The following is a 21,757-nucleotide window of genomic DNA, read 5'->3' as shown; positions in this document are numbered from 1 at the left end:
TATAATTGTTTTATTATATAATGAAAGAGAAACGGGTTTTAACATAAACTTTTAATGCACACACTGTGCCATCTATCCGAGTGATCTGATTGGCTGAAAAGCGGGGGAAGCCCCTTCGTACGGGATTCCTTGTCTAATTTTAGTAACCCAAGTCAATATCGTAATTTATCAGAAAACTCAAGTCAGTATCGTGTTTTGTAGTCAATCATGTGACGGTCTTTTGACCAATCGTGGTACAGGAAAATGCTACCTATATAATAAAAACGATATCTGGATATACAGTAAAATGAATCGGGTAGATTTTTGCATGATTTATTTCCATCGATTAATTCATTATCATTCTCATTACAGCAACCACCATGCATACTTGGCTTCATCCCACTCCGGACGTTTCCGCTATTTGACGGAGATGTACGAGTACCACCCGATGTCACGGTGGTCACCGCCTACCCTCAACCTCGGCCGTTTCAACAAGGGGACCGAGGAACCGTGTTCGGTCCCACGTTGTATCTGGAGTGGGCCACTGTGTACGAGCATCTAAGGAACCCTCTGGTTGTGTACACCGACTCGACCAGTTTGTCCGTCTGTTCACGGACATGCGACAACACTTGATGAACATTACAAAAATCATCAAAATTGAGAAAAAACAATTATGGGCGTTTGACCATTTGGACAAAGTCCGTAACATATACTCTGACCCGAAGTATCCAAAATACCAACCCAATACAGTGGTTCCAGAATATCCATGTGTTCAAAATGCAAAATACTCGTGTGTTGAGAAAGCTATAGAGAGTGACTTCTTCCATACCAAATATTACATGTGGGTTGATGTTGGTTACTTCCGGTTAATCACAAGCAGAAAAAGGGACTTCCGGTTGACACTTCCACGGAACTTTGACGAGAAGAAAATAGCTCTCAATCAAGTCAATCTAGACTATTCAATGGAGGAACGGCCAGAAGATATTTTTAAAAATATGTACGTGTGGGTTGGAGGGGGTCTTTCTGTCGCTGAGAAAGGCGTGTTTCGCCAGTTCATTAAGGATTACAGAAAGGCCGTGGAGCATTATTTGGACCTGAATCTGAGCAACTCGGACCAGCAAGTTCTGTTTGCAATGTCAACAAAGGCGGAACGTGCTAAACTGAAACTGACAGTACAGATCCAACCCTACGTCTGGGACGTCTGGGGCAGCTGCTGGTACTACCTCGGCTACCAGTGCTACAGGGAGGTTTGACGACATCATTGTGTAGGACACTTCCATGCATCACACACACCTATGCCTGATATCCATGCTCCTGTCAACCAAGAATTTTCCCCGATGTATCCAACGCCCTTGTGTATCGATCACCTTGATGTATCGAACACCCGGTTGTATCGATCACCTTGATGTATCGAACACCCTGGTGTATCGAACACGTGTACGTCAGTTCAGTGTTGACCCTATCACAAAGTGTATAAACCAGGGGTTTACACAGCAAAGTGCTTGTTCAATTCTACTTATCAGGAAGTGAAGGCCACCGTACAGGGCTTTAAACATGTACAAAATCTACAAAGTTGTATTCTGCTGTTCTGGTCCAGGAGAATACTTCATCTCTCATAAATGATCTTATAAAGACAGACTTGATGATCAAATGACATTTGATACTCGTGTTCCTCCATAGTGTGTTTCGTGTTCCATCTGGTGTATTTACCTTCATGTGCCTTGCGATTTACACACAAGATACAATCGTTCATATCAACCGACGTTAATGTCATAAACAATCTACCACCGTTAATCCAGAAACACTTTTATCTGACCGATACCTGTTGGGAAGGTATAACACCTGCATAGCTCAATGCTCTTTAATACCTCGTTTAACCAGATGCTTTTCTGCTCTGTGTGATTTCATTGGGAAATGTATCATCCGGGTTAACGGGGGTTCGCTGTCTTGCTGCCCCTGCTGGCATGCTCTGGGTCAGCAAGCTGGCTATTGTACCCGTGAAGATCCGGGTTAGAATTGTTCTTAAGTAACCATGCTTGTCGTAAGAGGCGACTAACGGGATCGGGTGGTCAGGCTTGCTGACTTGGTTGACACGTCATCATATCCCAATGGCGTAGATCGATGCTGTTGATCACTGGATTGTCTGGTTCAGACTCGATTATTTACAGACCGCCGCCATATAGCTGGAACAAAGCTGAATGCGGCTGAGTAAACCTAAACTCACTCACTCACTCAAACTGTCCATTGGATAAGGACGAGCGTAATTGTATATGCCCAAATACATAATTATTGGTCATTTTCTGCGCAAGGGAGGTAATTTGTTACCGGCTGAATCCATTTTTGTGCGGTTCTTCAGTGCAATATAAGCAGTATTTGGCTCGTATTTTCCAGAAGATTCCAAGCCAGCATGCATTCAGTCAAGAATAACTGATGACATTAATTACTGAATATTTGCAATAATTATGATTGTATTAACAATGTGGATTAACAGAATCATTGATCTTTTATCATATTTCAAACCGCTTGTGTGGAATAGATGTATCAATCATTTTTCTTTAGTGTCATACAAACAAAGTTGCAAAGCTGCGAGGTCTATAAAGACCTGGTTAATTTGATGCAAGTCATTTTTGCCCAAATTGGACAAAATATACTCATGGCAACGAATAAGGGAACACCACTTCACAGCGGAAGTGAAAATTCAATCTTTCTTGAAAATTTCAGCTTTGATTTAATTCCAATTTTTAACAAAATTAATCCGTATGGACTACTATCATTGAGATTTTAGCTTGTCCGCAGCACAAGTTATTAGTTTTGGACTAGCTGGATATCGTCAACTTAAATGGCTGATGTTCAGTTCCCACCAGATATTCTGTCAGTGTGGTCGCGCGAGAATTTACGAGAACTATCGTACCAGCTGTTAATTTTTTCATGAAACAATGCCATACGAAGTGCAATTATATTATCAGCAGTATGAATCGAGAGGTTTTGGCTGAAATTGACCAACGCCGCTCGACCGTTGTCCACTTCGCAATGTTTATTGAGATTAAAGCTTGTCCGTCTATGGGGATCCATGTGACCTTTGTAATTTTGCTGGAACTAGTACTGAGGTCAAAGGACAACGTCACCAGATTAGACACAGTTTTGCAGTCGTATCACAAAGCTAAGGAAATATTCTCTATTGGACGAGGCCCAGCTTTTAGGGAAGGGTTTAATGTTGAAATGCATATAGGTGAGACTGCCTGTGACATTCATACATCTTTAAATACAGCGCAACAATCGTTAGAGGGTTTGAGTAAGGGTTTACGCCGTGTTTTAAGCAATATTACGGCGAGGGACACCTGAAATGGGCTTCACGCATTGTAGCTATTTGGGGATTCGAAACTTGGTCATCGGCGTCAAAAGCGAACGCTTTAACTATGAGTCTACACAGCGCCCACATAACCGTTAGAGGGGCGGTGGGGTAGCCTAGTGGTGAAAGCGTTCGCTTGTCACGCTGAAAACCCAGGTTCGATTCCCCACATGGTTACATTGTGTGAAGCCCATTTCTGTTGTTCCCCGCCGTGATATTGCTGGAATATTGCTAAAAGAGGCGTAAAACTAAACTCACTCACTCACTCATAACCGTTAGCGGAATACCTTGCTAGGGTATCATGACACCAGTCAAGAGAAGTCACGTCGCTACATACCATTGTGGCAAGTGTGGCAGCCTAGTGGATAAAGCGTTCGCTCATCACGCTGAAAACCCGGGTTCGATTCCCGACATGAATACAAACTGATTGAATATTGCGATGCGCGGCGTAAACCTATGTTCACTGTAAGTGCCATTATCTTGAACGCGAGACGACATACTAAACTCGTGGGGCGATGGGTCAGCCAAGCGATTAAAGCGTTCGCTCATCACCTTTTTTAAAAGTCATATACGTACTGTAGCATGGGGCCCTTGTAAATTGTTTCGTCGAAGGCAGAGGCGTGTTATTTTTATTTATTTATTTATTTATTTATTTATTTATTTACTTTAGAATTTGGAAAGAATGCGTCAGTTGGTACTTGCTACAGAAGCATCGGTTATTGTCCTGGGAGGGATGGGAACTTTTAGATGAATAACATGGTCATAAAATGCTCCAAATAAATGTTTGTTCAACTTTTATGTTTAGTTTTTAATGTCTGTTTTATAAGTGAAAGATAACCATGTCAACAAATAGGCTCGTGTTCACTGAACATGAAGTTACCTCATTTGTGATAATACCTAAACGTGAAAAGAGTTGACGTCAAACGCCATGACAGTTGATAATAGACTTTGATGGCACACAGTGAAAAAAATACGAACTACTGTCTCTTGTATACAGCTTTGGGAAAATATCCAATGTAGGTACACCAACTCAAAATGGATGCTTCCATACGAGGTGTTTTATATGCAATATCAGTTTTTGTTTGTTTTGTTTATTTTTCAAAAGCCGAAGGTTTCGTGTTCATAATGAAAATAGTATTACAATTGGGCGTTTTGTTGGTTGTTTGTTGATTTATCAGGAAAGGACTGAATTCTGAAGATACACCTCTCCCATTGTTCGTGACCCCTTCAGACCGCCTCCGTGGTTAGTGGTTAGAGCGTCCGCCTGGAGAGCGGAAGGTCGCGGGTTAGATCCCCGACCGCGTCATACCAAAAGACGTTAAAATATGGTACTTGTTGGTCCCTGCCTGACGCCCGGCATTAATGGGTACATCAAGGACTGGTCGGCTCGGAGTCAGTATAATGTGTCTGAGTTGGGTATTCGTGCTTCACTGCGGCATGCCCAATTTCACCTCACCTCACCTCGTGACCCCTTCGTGTTATTCCTCACGACAAGAACTTCTTGGAGGTTACGGAAAGGGTTGGTTGGTTGGTTGGTTGTTTAACACCGCACTCAGCAATATTCCAGCTATATGGCGGCGGTCTGTAAATAATCCAGTGATCAACAGCATCAGCATCGATCTGCGCAATTTGGAACCGATGACATGCGTCAACCGAGTCAGCGAGCCTGACCACCCGATCCCGCTAGTCGCCTCCTAAGACAAGCATGGGATACTAAATACCAATTCTAACACGAATCTTTACGGTTCGGTTACGGAAAGGAGGCACCGTGCGGTGACGAATGAGGGTGGTGATTTGCTTGGGGGATTTCAAGGGAAGGTAATCTGCGATCACAAGGAACCAGTGGAATGGATCCTGGGGGTTCATCGGAATTCAAGCTCTGGAAATGTTGCCGTCTGCTCCAAGCTGCACCATCAAGATATGTGTTTGATCATATTCAGTAACAGATAGCCTCAGTGAGATTAGACAGTTCCAATACCGGTCCTGAAACAAAACCATGGTTTCAGACAAAAACAGGTTTTCAATCAAATAGTAGTAAAATGGACCAAAGCGGACGTACAATCCTCGCTGTTTGCATCAGGTTCTATCAGTTTAGGAGGAGTTATCTACCTTGGTCATGTGGATTTGCTTGACGATTGACGAACATTCGTCACCACTCGCCCCTTTTCGTAAACTCCAAGAAGACTCGTCCCCCTCTTGATGCTTGTTCTCGACAAACCAATCAAAACGCGCGCAAATGACCGCGGTGCTTTGATAAAAATAATCCCGAGTACTTAAATCGTTTATGGCATTATGTCATTGTTTAAAAAATCATGAACAATATATATCGCTGATTTTGAAAGTACAAAGAACGTAGCTAACAGGATTTTGCTGCATATTATGAAGTTTTTAATGAGAATCATGCGATTGACGGTGAGAGATTCAAAAACACGCACGTGTGTTTGTTGATGCCGAGCGCCAGGCAGGGACCATCAAGTACCATATTTTAACGTATTTTGGTATGACGCGGTCGGGGATCGAACCGGCGTCCTTCCGCTCTACAGGCGGACGCTCTAACCACTACACCACGGAGGCGGCCACGAGTTTCAAAACAATAACATTATATTTGCATGTAACTAATCAACTTTAATCTCAAACATTGGGATTATATTTCACATCTCGGAGGATATTTTAGTCTGACTATTCTTTTGGTCATTCATATTTTTTTAAGCGACTCCATTTAAAATTCCACCAGGGGTATGACAGCAAGATTACACGAATGTTCAGTTTGAGAAATATATTAAAGTCATTCTTGAGTATGTGCTTTGGGATTTAATATAGCTGAAATTTTTAAACTTTTATTGGCATATTCAATAAAACAATTCCCAGGTGTGATTAGTAAACCCTAATTGGAAAAATTAGGTTAACAGCTGGTAATAATTACATGAGAATATGTCTTTAAGAAATATGTTTTTCTCCTTCTTTTAGTTGTATCAAAGAGGTTTAATTCTTTAAAATAGATAAATAAACAAACCCCCCCAAACAACAACCTAGCAATACAATGTACATGTGCTTCGGTGATAATTAAGAAACATTGGAATCAAACAGGGATAGAGTTATCGTTCTTGTTTAAAGTAGTTCCGATGTTCATGTGACAATATGAAATCCTTCCAGAGGGGCACGAGTCGCTATTCGGCTTGTCCCGGAATAACACAAGTTGGTCACGAATCGGCTTGTCCCGAAATAACACGAGTTGGTCACGAATGAGAGTGAGTTTAGGTTTACGCCGCTTTTAGCAGTATTCCGGCAATATCACGCATGTGGCCCATGTGGGGGATCGAACCCGGGTCTTCGGCGTGACGAGCGAACGCTTTACCCACTAGGCTACCCAACCGGCCCTAGCTCTTTGAAACTGATATCCTCCTCAAACACATTGTACTCAGAGTTGACTATCATTCCCAGAATGACGAGCACCAGGTACAGCAACAACATGTACCCTCTCTCAGTATCTTATAGTACCATGGGGGTTGTGGGGTAGCCTCGTGGTTAAACAGACAGACAGACAGACAATATATTTGAGTATTCAAGGCCATGGCCCATATTACAAAAGGGTTTTAACAGGTGTATTCATGCTGGTCATATTACAGGTATCTTGTCACCGGACGAGACACACGAAAAAAGCTCTTGTAAAATAACAACAGAGATGCTACACTAAACTATCACACAATATTTCAGCATATATACTGAAGATCTAATTATAATTTGTTGCATTTCTTATCCTAAAGGATTTATATAAAAACCTTGCCAAACTTAATATTACAATGGGCACAATGCGTGAAACCCATTTCTGGTGTCCCCCGCCGTGATGTTGCTGGAATATTGCTAAAAGCGGCGTAAAACCAAACTCAGTCAGTCAGTAATATTACAATCTTATCAGTGCTTGACATAATTCTAACAAAATTGTCAATAGAAGGGCTATTTCTTATACCACTATGAAGACATTCTCTTCTTTCGGCTTCATAACGCTGACAGATCATCAAGACATGAAATTCATCTTCAACAAGAAATAAATTTTTACTATGACAATATAAGCAAAATCTTTCACCAGCAGTTAAATTGCAATGCCTTCCTGTTTCAATTGCTAGCCTGAAATTATTACACCTGAATTTACAGATAACAGTTCTTAAATGTAGTGGAATGTCAATTGAAAGATAAGACTCAACATGTAACATTGTTTTAAATTGACAATAAGTTTGACACTTGCTCAAGTGTGGAGTAATACAGTGCCATTCCTGGCTCAAGGAGTCAAACAATCGCTGTATAAAGATAGAAATAAACATTGTCACATTGCCAATGTCTTGACCTAGCCACACAATTCCGAAACCGAATTGAAATATAATGTTTCTCACATGAGAGGCCCAAGTAGTTCTACCACATCATCAAGGTTTTTAAGCATTAAGTAAGACTGACAAGGTAAACGTTTATAATCTAATTGAATTATTCTACACCAATATTTTATTAGTTTTAACATATGGTTATACTGAAGTGGTACTCTACCACATTCACCAAGTGCCATAACATCACATGTGTTCTTATGTAACCTTAGTGTTCGCTTGCAGAAGCTAGTTTGTACTCTTTCAATGGTTTTACAATAGTGGGTACCCCAAACATCAGCTCCGTATGAAATAATTGGAACAATAACTGTATCAAATATCTTGAAGGCATCAGTACAAGAGACAAAACAATGCTTTCTTTGATAATTATATAATGACATTAGTGCCTTGTTAGCCTGAGCTGCTAAACAGCTTTGTGCCTTAGACCATGACAAAGTTGGAGTGAAGACAACCCCAAGATACCTATAATTATTATTAACATCAATTTTCTTACCTTTAAAGTACCATTTCTCGTAACTTTTTAGAGGACCACCTCTTCGGAATACCATTTTCTTAGTTTTTTGTATGTTTACCTTCATACCAGTTGCTGCACAAAATTGTTCTAAAACATTTATTTTTCTTTGTAGATTGATAACAGAATCAGAGACCCCTGATACATCATCAGCAAAGAATAATGCTACAATACTTGGATGTTCTTGTGAAACAAGTATACCATTACCTCCTTTCTCTTCGAGCATTACAGACAATTGGTTTATAAAGATAACGAATATAAGAGGACTCATAATACACCCCTGGCGGGTTCCAATATTACACTTAAAGTACTCTGTTAATCCACCACCTGTTCTTACACAGCATGATAAAGATGAATACATAGAGACAATAAAATCAAGAAAATTACCAGAACATTGTGGTTTACACAATCAAACGCTTTACTAAAATCTATAAATACGCAGTAGAATCTGCCTTTTTTCTTGGATATGTATTCTGAATCTAGTGGTTAAAGCGTCCGCTCCTCACGCCGAAGACCCGGGTTCGATTCCCCTGGGCACAATGTGTGAAGTCCATTTCTGGTATCCCCTGCCGTAATAGTGTTGGAGTATTGCTAAAAACGGCGTAAGACATTACTCACTCAAGCACTATAGTGCCATGGGTCATGGGTCGAACCACTAGTCTTTCACTCTTGGGACAGATGCTCTGTCCACTAAACCACGGACGTGGTCTTAAACAAGGAGCTATATATGTTGTTAGGTACATGCAGTGTCGTGGTTAAAGCCTCCACTCGCCACGCCGAAGATCCGGTTTCTCACATAGAAACAATATGTACAACCTCTCTCTCTCTCTCTCTCTCTCTCTCTCTCTCTCTCTCTCTCTCTCTCTCTCTCTCTCTCTCTCTCTCTCTCTCTCTCTCTCTCTCTCTCTCTCTCTCTCTCTCTCTCAATTCTTGACACATTGCAATACGATAGTCCTTTTTGCAGCAGAGATAGTATGCGTGAGACAAACAGGAAGGTTTCGAGTTCGCAAAACAGAAACAAAAATACAATATTATATATATATTCACTTTCGGTTTTCTGAGAGCTTGACCTCGGCAGGAAATACTACAGGAGACAGTTTTGCGGTCCTCTGTGCCCAATTGCAATCCGCTTATGTGACTAGCCCTTCGAGCTCCAATAGTTTTCAATCAAATCAAAAGAGGTCAGTACTTATATGTTCATTTCATTATTTATGTTGTCAAACGCAAATAACAGAGTCTGAACCAGATAATCCAGTTATTGACGTCACGAGCATCGATCTACGCAACTGGGATACCATGATATGTGTCAACCAAGTCAGCGAGCCTGACCACCCGATCCCGTTAACTAGACGGCGCCTCTTACAACAAGCCTGGGTTGCTGAAGATCAATTCTAACCCAGATCTTCATGGGTGATGCTGGTGGGAGAATTGTAACAATGGAGGCTGGTTGTCATGGTTACGTGTCCACGAGGTGGGGGCCAACCGTAACGCTTAAAAGCGCCATGGCTGAATACACCCTGCAGCACGTACCTTGTCGGTAACACAATGGTTATTGGGTATCCTGGTCCATCGTTAACGTTTGTTTGAAACTGTGCGTAGCGAGGCTACCAACGCGAGATTTCTATTGGATAGCATGTGCACGTTCGTTCATATACACGCTAGACAATTGTAAGCAGATTTTCCACCCACCTGTGTAGAGCCTCCCGGGTAGCAAACACAGGTGCCTAGCAACCCTTTGTCTGCTTCAGTCACGCTGTCGGACACGCCATGCTGAATCAAATCCGTCGCTTACAATTTGGGATATGCAGTTTGAGACACGATGATTTTGCACGGTCTGTAAAAGGGATGTAACACAGCTCGGGTGTCCGCGACGATGAAGGATAGGTGTGGAGATTTACTAAGGTTTGTAAATGAAGCCATTCACTGTTATGTTTTGTAATCCGGCCTGCCACCAACAACTATGGTTCAGTGAACCGGGTCACGCAGGTACGTCTTTCAGTTGTTTTCATTGATTTTGAACAGGTTTACATGTGATGGATGAAATTCAAGTTAGAATCTTAACAACATGTGTGTAAATGACGGTGTTGCTACGGAAGTCTTATTTAGACACGTCAAATATAAAACTTACAACTCAGTGTACTGCATAGAGCGACCTTTCGGTGAAGACTCAAACACTGAACATTATCAATTTTAGCTTGATAACGGTGTATAAATCTAGGTCGAAATGTCACACTTTGTTGTATGTATAACTCACCAGAGAGAGAGAGAGAGATAGAAAGACATTTTGTACACAGTTGCATAAAAAAAATTGCTTAAAACGTAGGGGGGGTTATTGATGTTGTGCATGGGTGAGTTACTTACTTTGTACTATTTTTTGTGGGGGTAGGGAGTGGGGTCATACACATGCGTCTCCATAAATATCATCATCATCATCACACACACACAAGCTATAAATTATGAACGGTCCCTTATCGCATCGCGCTGTGATGCTAGTGCGAGGGGTTTTAACCTGATGGTTAGACTTGCACGCGTCTCTAAGGTAAATACTAATAGTAAAATGATCATTTCTAAAATATGATAAATAACAGACTGGGGTACTGGACCGTTGCTGTCCGCTTATCTAAACTTGCCTCTTCAAAGGATAGAATTACTATACATCCATGGGCTCGGTATATTCGGTTCATTCAGTACAGCCTTGGAGCAAGCTAAGGCTACCTAGCTGATGGTGTGTGATCTTCGTTGAACAAACAACTGGAAATATTTTAGACCACCATGACGTGGCAACATGGCGGGTAACACTGCTATGAGTCTCATTGTGTTTTAATATACAAGTTTTTAGCGCTACAAGAGACATCTAGTTACACTATGTGGTTAGTATTTGAACTGTTTACCCACTAAGATGTCTAAAGGCAAAAATAGCGATTCTCGAAAGGCTAACAAGAGGAAAAAAGAGTCCCTTTCGTCAGTGAGCGAGACAGACACGAATATGGGTGACACCCCGAGCCCACCCGCTTCTCAAGAAAGAAGCACGGGGAACCTGGTACGGCAATCTATAGACACGTTGTACTCTCAGGAACATATATTGCAGCCCCATGTTTACCCTGCCCCCCCAGGGACACTACAACCACCCGGGCGCCACACCTTACACTTGTCCCAACTACACCTACGCTGCTCCCACCCCGGTACCCGACATGACACTCATTATGGCCAAACTTGAAGGTATGGATAAGAAACTGAGTAAACTGGATAAGATCGTAGCCGATATTTCATCCATCAAAGCTGACGTAGCCTCGTTAGAGATACGTGTGAGGGAGTTTGAGGAGGTGAGGGGAGGGTGGACAAGTTAGAGAGAGTGTCTCATTTGTCAGTGCTAGTTTCGACACTTGGGAAACAGACAAAACTAGAATGGAAGGGGATGTTAAACAATTAAAGGACCAACTTCTATCTCAAGACAGGACACAAGACTCTTTCAAATTAGAAAAAATTTGAAATTGAAGGAATCACTGATTGATTCTAGATGTAGCAGTATGAGAGACAATCTCATCTTCACTAACATTCCTGAGTCTGAGCCCGACTCCAGCTATGGAGAGTGTGAAAAGGTCCTGAGGAGTTTCATAAAAGACAAGTTACACATGAGTAACAGTGGGGACATTAAGTTTAATCGTGTACTCCGCCTTGGCCAATATAGGAGACCCCAGGGAGCTACCCCGCGACCCCGCCCTATGATAGCGAAGTTTATCTACACTGTTGAGAGGGATGATGTCAAGAGGGCTGGGAGGGAACTTAAGGGACAGCAGTTCAGCATATTTGAACAGTTGCCTGAGGAAGTGAGCACTTATATGAAGGATGTTCTCATGCCCCTGCTTAGAGAGGCAAGGAGAGACAATAAGAAGGCACATATCACTGTTGACAAACTCTATGTTGAGAACAGACTGCAAACTGTGCCTGTGCCACCCCCATACAGAGCACCCAGTACCTCTACCAGGTATTAAATGACATTGTGCCAGGCCCCACCCTAGGTACCCATAGGGGGTGCGATGGTGGTCTTGAGAACTTGAGTCCCATCTGTCTGGAACACTCATATAGTGCTACCCACCCACATGTGAACACTTGTGCACATGAAGCATCTTATCTTGTGAATACTTCCAGGTATGTAAATGATATGCACCTCAGTGTAAATACATGCACTGTACACTGTGTTACTCCTTTGACTGTCACTAATTGTGTTATGTTCCCTTGTGTGGACACTAGTGAGTGTAAAAGTATGTCTAATGTTGATACACATAGTAATATACACTGTATGTATAAAGATCACCATTCAAGTACCCTTTACAATACCATAATAAGTGATGATAGTCATGCTATCCCTCCACCTAAGAACATTTATAGATCAACTTCTTATGTGAATGATACAAGTGTTGAACATACAGTGCCTAATAATGTTGATGCTAACACTGTTAGCAACACATCTATTACCCCTGAAAATCCATGTCTCTCAGATAAAAACATGTGTGTATATGAATCCTCAACCCATATGATTGATGCTAGTAACATTGATGCTGCATTTAACAATGAAGATGCTAGCTATGATCACAACACTTTGACAAATGATGTAAATGATGAATCTGTAATGAACATAAACACTATTGATGTATCAGAATTATCATCAGAAACTATGACACATGCTTATGATAATAATTCCACTAGCCAGACTGATGAACTCCACACCAGCACAACTCCCCTTAAGTCAGTTCACACCGCTGAAGACCCGTGAAGATCCGGGGTAGAATAGGTCTTCAGCAACCCATGTGCTTGCCATAAAAGGCGACTATCTTGTCGTAAGAGGCGACTAACGGGATCGGGTGGTCAGTTTCGCTGACTTGGTTGACACATGTCATCGGTTCCCAATTGCGCAGATCGATGCTCATGCTGTTGATCACTGGATTGTCTGGTCCAGACTCGATTATTTACAGACCGCCGCCATATAGCTGGAATATTGCTGAGTGCGGCGTAAAACTAAACTCACTCACTCACTCACACCGCTGAAGCTGGAGAATATAGTATACCACAGACACAACCTACATCAATCAACCAGTTTAGTAATGAAACTGCAACTAATGATGATTCATCAAGTTCTGCCAGTAAACTAAAATTTATCAATCTAAATGTATGTGGGCTAAGAAGAAAACTGCAGTATCCTGAATTCACGTCTCGATTAAACAGTGCTGATATAATTGGCCTACAAGAAACAAAAACAGATTCGCTTGATGAGCTAGAAATTGAAGGCTACAAATTATATCTTCACCATAGACCAGGCTTCCGTAGGTAATCTGGTGGTATTGTGTTAGCAGTAAGAAACACCTTTTCTGACCATATCTCATTATATAACCATGAATGTGAATATGTTATCTGGTATAGAATATCTAAAGAATTGCTCAATATTGATAATGATCTTTATCTAGGTAATGTGTATTTACCACCAGATAGTTCTAGATATGCAAAAGATGATATGTTTCCCCTTGTAGAACAATCTATTTTACAAATGCTTGCTAAGAGTGATTACATTTTACTTATGGGTGATTTCAATGCTAGGACTAGACTATTGAAAGAGTATTGCACAGTTGACAAGCATATAATTGAAGAACTTGATATTGATATTGAAACTATGACAGATATTTTTTTGACCTGAAAATATTCTTTATGCCTCTTTTCTCCCTATAACAAGAGCTAACCAAGATTTAGGAAAGGTTAATGCTTCAGGACTTAAGCTCATAGAGCTTTGTAAAACCACTAATATGTTTATATGCAATGGGAGACTATAAAAAGATAAGGATAAAGGTAAAGTGACATGTAATGACTCAAGTTTAATTGACTATGTTTATCCTCGCCACAATGTCTTCCATGTTTTGTTGATTTTGATGTTATTGATTTTGCACCTTTGTATTCAGATGTTCACTCTCCCATCACTTTCTCATTAAATATAGGATTAAACTCTAACTCAAAACCACCTGAGAATAGGCGGGAAAATGTAACAAACAATTCACCAAAAGAAGTTTCTACAAAACCAAAGCGGTATGACATAAATGAAGCAAAAACATTTGTAAATAATATTAACAAAAACTCTGTCCTGGAATTAACCCATTTATTGCAATCAACATCAAGTCAAGACGACCCAGCACGTGCAGTCAATGACTTTGCCTCTGGGTTAGCGCACCTTCTGGCTGACGCAGCTCGTGCAACATTTGGTGTGAGACGCTCGCCTCCACCAGTGTCGAAACGAGATTGTAATGATAAGCCTTGGTTTGGAAAAGAATGTCGAGAAAATCGCAAATGCTTTCAAAAATCAAAACGTTGGTATTTTAAAAGTAAGACGAATTCTAATAAGGCTGAATATCGCCGATGTTCAAAAGAATATAAGAAATGTCTGAATAAACATATAAACAAGTATAAAAATGAATTCTCTCACTTGGTAAGAAAAAAACAAAAGCATTCCCCTAAAGAATTCTGGAAAATACTAACAAAAGGTAACAAATATGATAATTCTGAAATACCAGACATAAAAGAATTTTTTGAACATTTCAAGCATATCAACAGTAAACAGACTACTCCTGATTGTGAAATAGATCAAGAAATTAAAGATTATGATGATCACATATTAAATGATGATATTACCTTGATAGAAGTGACACATGCTATCAAAGCTAAAACGAAATAAATCTTCTGGTATTGATGACATTGAAAATGACTATCTTATTGATTTCTCTGATCTACTTGGTCCTTTGTTTGTTGATTTTTTCAATTTGATATTCTCCACAGGAATAATGCCTGAAGCATGGTTGACTGGCTCTATTAGACCTATATTACAAAGGTAAAGGCCAGAAATCAGACCCCAATGCCTATAGACCAATCACTATTTTAAGCTGCTTTGGAAAGCTTTTCACTAGTATATTGAACAACAGACTGAACATTTTCTTGAAACAAACAATATTTTAACCCTGCGCAGGCAGGTTTTAGGAAATAACATTCCACAAACGACAACATATTTGTTTTCAACATGCTTACTCAGATTTTAAAGGCCTGTAAAGAAAGTTATATTGTGCGTTCATTGATTTTTCTAAAGCTTTTGATAATGTATGGAGGATTGGACTTTGGCAAAAATAGTTAACAATGGAATTACAGGTAAATTTTTACGCTTATACAAAACATGTATGCAAATATCAAATCTTGTGTATGTTCAAATGATAAGTTCTCAGATTATTTTCAATGTTATTCGGGCGTCCGCCAAGGGGAAACTCTTTAACCTCTTTTATTTTGTTTATTCATAAATGATTTAGAACAATTTCTCATCGATGACAGTTGTAAAAGTGTTATGCTCGAGAAGGTAAACATACAGTTATGTCTATCATTTATTGTACTTCTTTATGCCGACGACACTGTCCTGTTTGCTGATTCCGCATCCGAACTACAGAGTACCTTAGATTCTTTTAGCAAATACTGTAAAATTTGGAAATTAGAAGTGAATCTTGATAAAACGAAAGTCTTAATTTTTGGAAGTGGCCCTGCTAATAATAGTAAACTTAATTTTGTCTATGAACAATCTCCAATTGAAATTGTAGATAACTATACTTATCTTGGAGTGACATTTAGTAGAAATAGGAAATTTAATCTATCAATCAAAAACCTTGCAGCAAGCGCATCCAAAGCAATGTTTTGTCTTTTAAAAAAATCTAGAAATCATAATATCCCGTTGGACTGTTTACTTAAGGCATTTGATGTTATGATAGCCCCAATTCTTTTGTATGGCTGCGAAACTTGGGCATATGAAAATTTAAATATAATTGAAAAAACCCATTTGAAATTTTGAAATTGGCCAGCGGTTTACGAAATTCTACCCCTACTTTTATGGTATATGGAGAACTCGGAAGATTTCCTTTATATATCACTGCAGCTAAGCGTATTATTTGTTACTGGCATAAACTTAATAATCCTGGAATGCAGCAGAAATTATCAAAACTGATCAACAATTATGCATATGCACAAAGTATCTTTGAGAATGATTTTGATCCCTGGATGCATCATGTTAAATCTTTGTTAGATAAATGTGGCTTATCTTTTGTATTCTATAACCCTGTAAGCGTACCATGCCAATGGCTAGTTTCACAAGTGGAGACTGTATTAAAAGACCAGTTCCAACAAAGTTGGAAAGCTGATATTGAAAATAGCTCTAAGGGATTTTACTATAAACATATTAAAGATACTCCCATATTTGAAAACTATCTTCTCTTCCCAGCTTATATTTACTATCCTATTTTGAAATACAGAACCTGTAATCACAATCTCCCGGTAGAAACTGGTCGTTGGCATGGTATCGCTAGAAAAAACAGAACATGTAAACTTTGCAAGTCACCAGCAATAGGCGACGAATTTCATTACTTATTTAAATGTGAAGCCCTTACAGATATAAGATTGAAATATTTACCAACTAGACATATGTACTTCCCCAATTTATCAACATTGAAGAAAATATTTAATAGTAGAAATTCAAAAGAAATAAGAAATCTATCCAAATATCTGCTAGTATTAGATGAACTTTTTGTCAAAAATGGTTAAACCTCAATCAGCTCTTTCTATAGATAACAAATCACTTAACAGATCTTAATTTATGGCATTATTATGTTTCATTTTAAACTGTTCTACCTGTCATTTTGTCATGTTTATTTATATGTATTTAAATGGATTATGTTTGATTTTCTCTTGTACCACCAAACGTGGTTATTTGAGAATAAACTGAACTTGAACTTGAACTTTATTCGTGTTTTTCACCCACACCACCAATCAGTATTGACAACAGAGTCATGTGACCAAAACGTTAATTAGTACTTTTCTATGGTGTCCATGGTCTTTACCGACAGTAATTAATTACATAATCAAGAACCTCAAATCAACAATCATGTTGAATAAGCTGGTCTTATAAATATAATTATTCAACAAGTTAAGGGAAACAAGAGGGTAAACTATGGACTATAATCAATAAAACCACAACATAACATCCGCCGTCCCTTCAAATGAAATTTTCAAATTTATAAATTGATATATTTATTATTAACTATTTACTGTGGGAAATCTGATAAAATGTTTGAAAAGCATAAGAAGCTGATACAAAGCAGTGCAATATGCCACAAGCAAAATTAGAATTTGATGGTTTGGGTTTTATGAAGACAGATTACACAAGTAACATGAACGTTCAAGTTTAGTGTATAGCCTTATAGTGAGTGAGTGATCATGAGTGAGTGAGTATGATTTTACGCCGTTTTTTATGAACATATTTTATTCATGAATTATAAACATATCATGAATATGGATTGACACAAGCCAACGGCTTATGTAAGTGCCGCTCCATCAAATATAACACAATACAATCAATAATTAATTTCAAACAAAGTACAGTAGCAATAATTTCCACAAAGGCATGAAATGCATATTAATAGGAAACCATCTACAAAATTACATTAAATGGTTCATAGTAATTACATACATATGAGTTTAGAATAATTTGAATCTATTTAAAAGTAGTATGCATTTATGAACAGTCAAGAATAAGCTGATTAATTCTGTTGCTGGAAGTTTGATTACCTTGAAGAATTGAATTTAAGTCAAAACAATTAGTGTAGAAATATTAATCTGATCTTATTAAGTCATAACAAGGGCAAGAAAAGAAGTAATGGAGAGAATATTCCCACGGATACCCACATGCACAATTCGGATTATTTGAAATATGATAAACAATGAGCGTTCAAGTCACTACAATCCAACCTGAGGAGAGCATGGATTATTTGACAAAATCTAGATCCCAAGTTTTTTTATCAATGAGAATATTTCCTTGTTTGGTCTGTAATCGTGTTTTGAACGCATTTACTGATTGTGAGTTAATAATTTCGGTTGGTAAATTGTTCCATAAACGTATAGAGTCTGTTAAAAAGGAACGTGCATACGAGTCTGTATGGCAACGAATTGTGCGAATACTATCAGTATTTCTCAGATTGTAAGAACTTAAAACTGAAACATGTTCTAGAATTAAATCAGATAAGTAGTTTGGAGTAAGGTTATTTTTCATTTTGTGAAATAAAGTAAGATTCTTCATTTCTCTACGCTTAACTAATGGAAATCGGTCTCCTTGTAATTTGTTCATGACTCGTTCCTCTCAAGACTCCAGAAATCGTTCTTAGAGCGTCTAATTGTAAATCATTGGTTGTTCTTTCGTACAGTTGTCCCATATTGTCCCATATGTGGCAACAATAATCGAAGTGTGGAAGTATATAATAGGTGTACATACATTCTAATGTATGTCTAGTTAATCTATACGTTAATCTCATTATTTAAAGCTTCTTAAACAATTTGTGGGAGAATAAAATCGTTTCAGTTTTGGTTAGATTAAAATTTACCTGCCACATATCGGCCCAATCAGAAATACGATTTAAGTCATTGATCAAAATTCTTACTGCTGCTTTCTCTGGATCTTCTACAACTATATACACTGATGTGTCATCAGCAAATAGTCGAATATTGCTGTTGATGCCATCTACATCATTCATATATACTAAGAACAGTAGCGGACCTAAGACTGATCCCTGGGGACCCCTACCGATATGTTTTAAATCTGATGATAGCAGCTCTAAGACTGATCCCTGGGGACCCCTGCCCATATGTTTTAAATCTGATGATAGCAGCTCTAAGACTGATCCCTGGGGACCCCTACCGATATGTTTTAAATCTGATGATAGCAGCGCTAAGACTGATCCATGGGGACCCCTACCGATATGTTTTAAATCTGATGATCGGCCATCTATAAGTACTCTTTGTACTCTATTTCTATGATAACTGCGAAACCATTCAATTAAACAACCACGTATTCCATAAGCCTCTAGTTTAAACAATATATTAACACGGAAAAACTAGACAAAGTTTTACCAATATTTTATAACGATATGCGTTATTGAAAACTGGAAATATTACAGACTAACCGACTACGTTCCTCAATCTTAAACCTGCCAAGGGTCACATTGATAACGAACATCGGACTTAATCCGGGACCAGTATCTCTAAAGCTAACAGAACCAAGGTGCATTACGTTTATCTGTCTTTACGGCTGTTTGTATTCCACGTTGGTCAAATCACGTGCGTGCCACATATACCTTCGTGGCATACTCGCGACTGGCCATCGATGCTTCGGTCCAACTAAATGACATAATCTCACGTTCACAATAACAACGTTATCGTAAGTTTTATCTGTAAACGCGATTATTTGCGATAGCTAGAATAGATATATATTACGGATGACAGTCACAAATCAGGGGGTGGCTGTCTAGTAAATTCACTCGGGTCTCGGGTGTTGTGTGGGTTGGTTGTGCCACTGGTACCTCTGCTGAGCGAGTTGAAACTTCAGCTCGCTCTTAATAAGTGGCAGGGGACCGAAAGTGGCAATGGCGACACACCAACCCACAAACATGGCAAAACCTGACGCAGGACCGAGACGACCCATCCACTGACAACCCAAGACTCCACCACAGAACCGGACGGAACAGACGAGCAACTGGAGGATCCCGCAAACCAATGCCCCAGGTACCAACACCACAGGCACTCCTCCAGTCACTATATATGGGGTCCCACTTCCTACACGGTCCATATCGCAGTAAAGCACCGGTAGTTGACATGATGGACGACAAAGGCAGCGTCACGGCAGTCGTCATCACGGATCACAGAAGAAGATGACCAGAGTCAGAAGCCCAGACAACCCCGTCATCATCAAGATGTCAGCCGATAATCAGGACATCATCGGTAACCCAACATTCATGTGAGTGAACCAACTTTCAAGTTCAAGTCAACCTAGGCATACATCACGAATCATCTGCAAGTTTCTTCCGATGTGTGTGACAATATCTGTGAACTTTGGTTCTGACTCTCACCGTGAACTGTGTACGTGAACTTCTCAAGGACGTTCTTGTTTATGTGAGGTATGTTGTATGTTCTCCGGTCATTGTTTCGTTGTGTTCACATTTGTCATATTTTCATATATTGAGTATGTATTGTAATCTATGTGATGTTATCAGACATACATCTTTATCAGATTAAGTTGTTGAAATCGGCTAGGTTCTTACTCTACGGTACGATCTGGTCACACCCTACGCCCTACACATGTACGCATTTAGTGCAGATCAACGTTATCTGCGGGATCCGAGTCTTCCCATACAAACCAGACTCCCGGTTTCAAGGATTTTTCTCATACTTTGTAGGTCTATAACCGTCACTATAGATAATAGCTTTCCATAAGCTATTCAATACAATATGATTTCCTGCTTACATTTTCATGTCATCCATTTTGAACATGTGAGCATCAAATTTATAAGTACTCATTATGAAAGATATGACATATCGTTCCCTGTCGTAACAGCTTCTATACAAGAATACCCATGTTATGGAGACCCATTGCTAGGCATATTCACCGAGCTATTTAGTGGAGACTGTATACCATGTCTGTATCGTACTACATGTACTTCGTTTCGCCTCTGTGAGTTTACTTTAACTATGATACCGGCGGAAGTAAGTAACTTCGGGTCCCTGGCTCACATAAACGATTCGTAGAAATATCGTCGAGCCAAATTCACTTGAATGAATTTTTCATTATATGTCAGTTTAGGCTTTTGAAGTTGGTTAGGTTCCCTTCTCTTCATGTCCTTACTTTGTTTAGAGCAGATCACAATATCTGTTAGCCTTGCCGAGTCTAGGCTCACAATATAAGACTCCCAACTTCAAGGATCTTACTGCTATCATGAAAATATTACATTCATATGCAAACGACGACGCATTGCGCACATTATGTTTTTGTTTCTATATGTCATATATGTACTTATCAGTCAGGTATTCCGACTATCTGGTCAACCGCGAGCAGGATTTTGCCGCTCGGTGGAAACGTCCAGTGTTTTGTTTGTACGAGCTGGAAGGCCGCTCACCTGTGTTTTGTGTGTACACGTCAGAAATTCCGTTGAACTTGTTATTGTTATATTTTGCTACGCCGATGTTGGCAATTCGACTTATGTGTTTACTTGTACGTTCGTGTATATCTTATCTAAAACCATTACGATCATTTGACTATTTATGGATCCGCGGTACCAGTTGTTTCCGTACCGCAATTTACTCATCACTCGTAATGTACTGTATGATGTCAATTTTTGTTTATTGAAATTTCGGGACGAAACTTTAAAAGAACAGGGGGATACTATTAACACGGAAAAACTAGACAAAGTTTTACCAATATTTCATAACGATATGCGTTATTGAAAACTGGAAATATTACAGACTAACCGACTACGTTCCTCAATCTTAAACCTGCCAAGGGTCACATTGATAACGAACATCGGACTTAATCCGGGACCAGTATCTCTAAAGCTAACAGAACCAAGGTGCATTACGTTTATCTGTCTTTACGGCTGTTTGTATTCCACGTTGGTCAAATCACGTGCGTGCCACATATACCTTCGTGGCATACTC

At 39.5% G+C, this 21,757-nt stretch overlaps 1 protein-coding gene and 1 long non-coding RNA gene across 2 annotated transcripts; both read left to right on the top strand.

Annotated features, from left to right (window-relative positions):
- The first annotated feature begins 596 nt into the window (after positions 1-596).
- Positions 597-1,232, top strand: LOC124271041. The gene has a single exon (XM_046706098.1). It carries the CDS (start codon positions 597-599, stop codon positions 1,230-1,232), a length of 636 nt encoding a protein of 211 aa, XP_046562054.1.
- Positions 1,233-19,525: 18,293 nt separating this feature from the next.
- LOC124271093 lies at positions 19,526-20,565 on the top strand. Its single transcript, XR_006896943.1, has 2 exons — positions 19,526-19,642; positions 19,677-20,565. It is a non-coding gene; the product is annotated as an uncharacterized LOC124271093 (long non-coding RNA).
- The last annotated feature ends 1,192 nt before the right edge of the window (positions 20,566-21,757 follow it).

This window comes from Haliotis rubra, unplaced genomic scaffold (genome assembly GCF_003918875.1).
Source record: "Haliotis rubra isolate DU_JTF1 unplaced genomic scaffold, ASM391887v1 Scf157, whole genome shotgun sequence".
Lineage (NCBI taxonomy): Eukaryota > Metazoa > Mollusca > Gastropoda > Lepetellida > Haliotidae > Haliotis > Haliotis rubra.
Note: the sequence above shows the minus strand (reverse complement) of the source record. Positions and strands in the feature narration are given on the sequence as shown.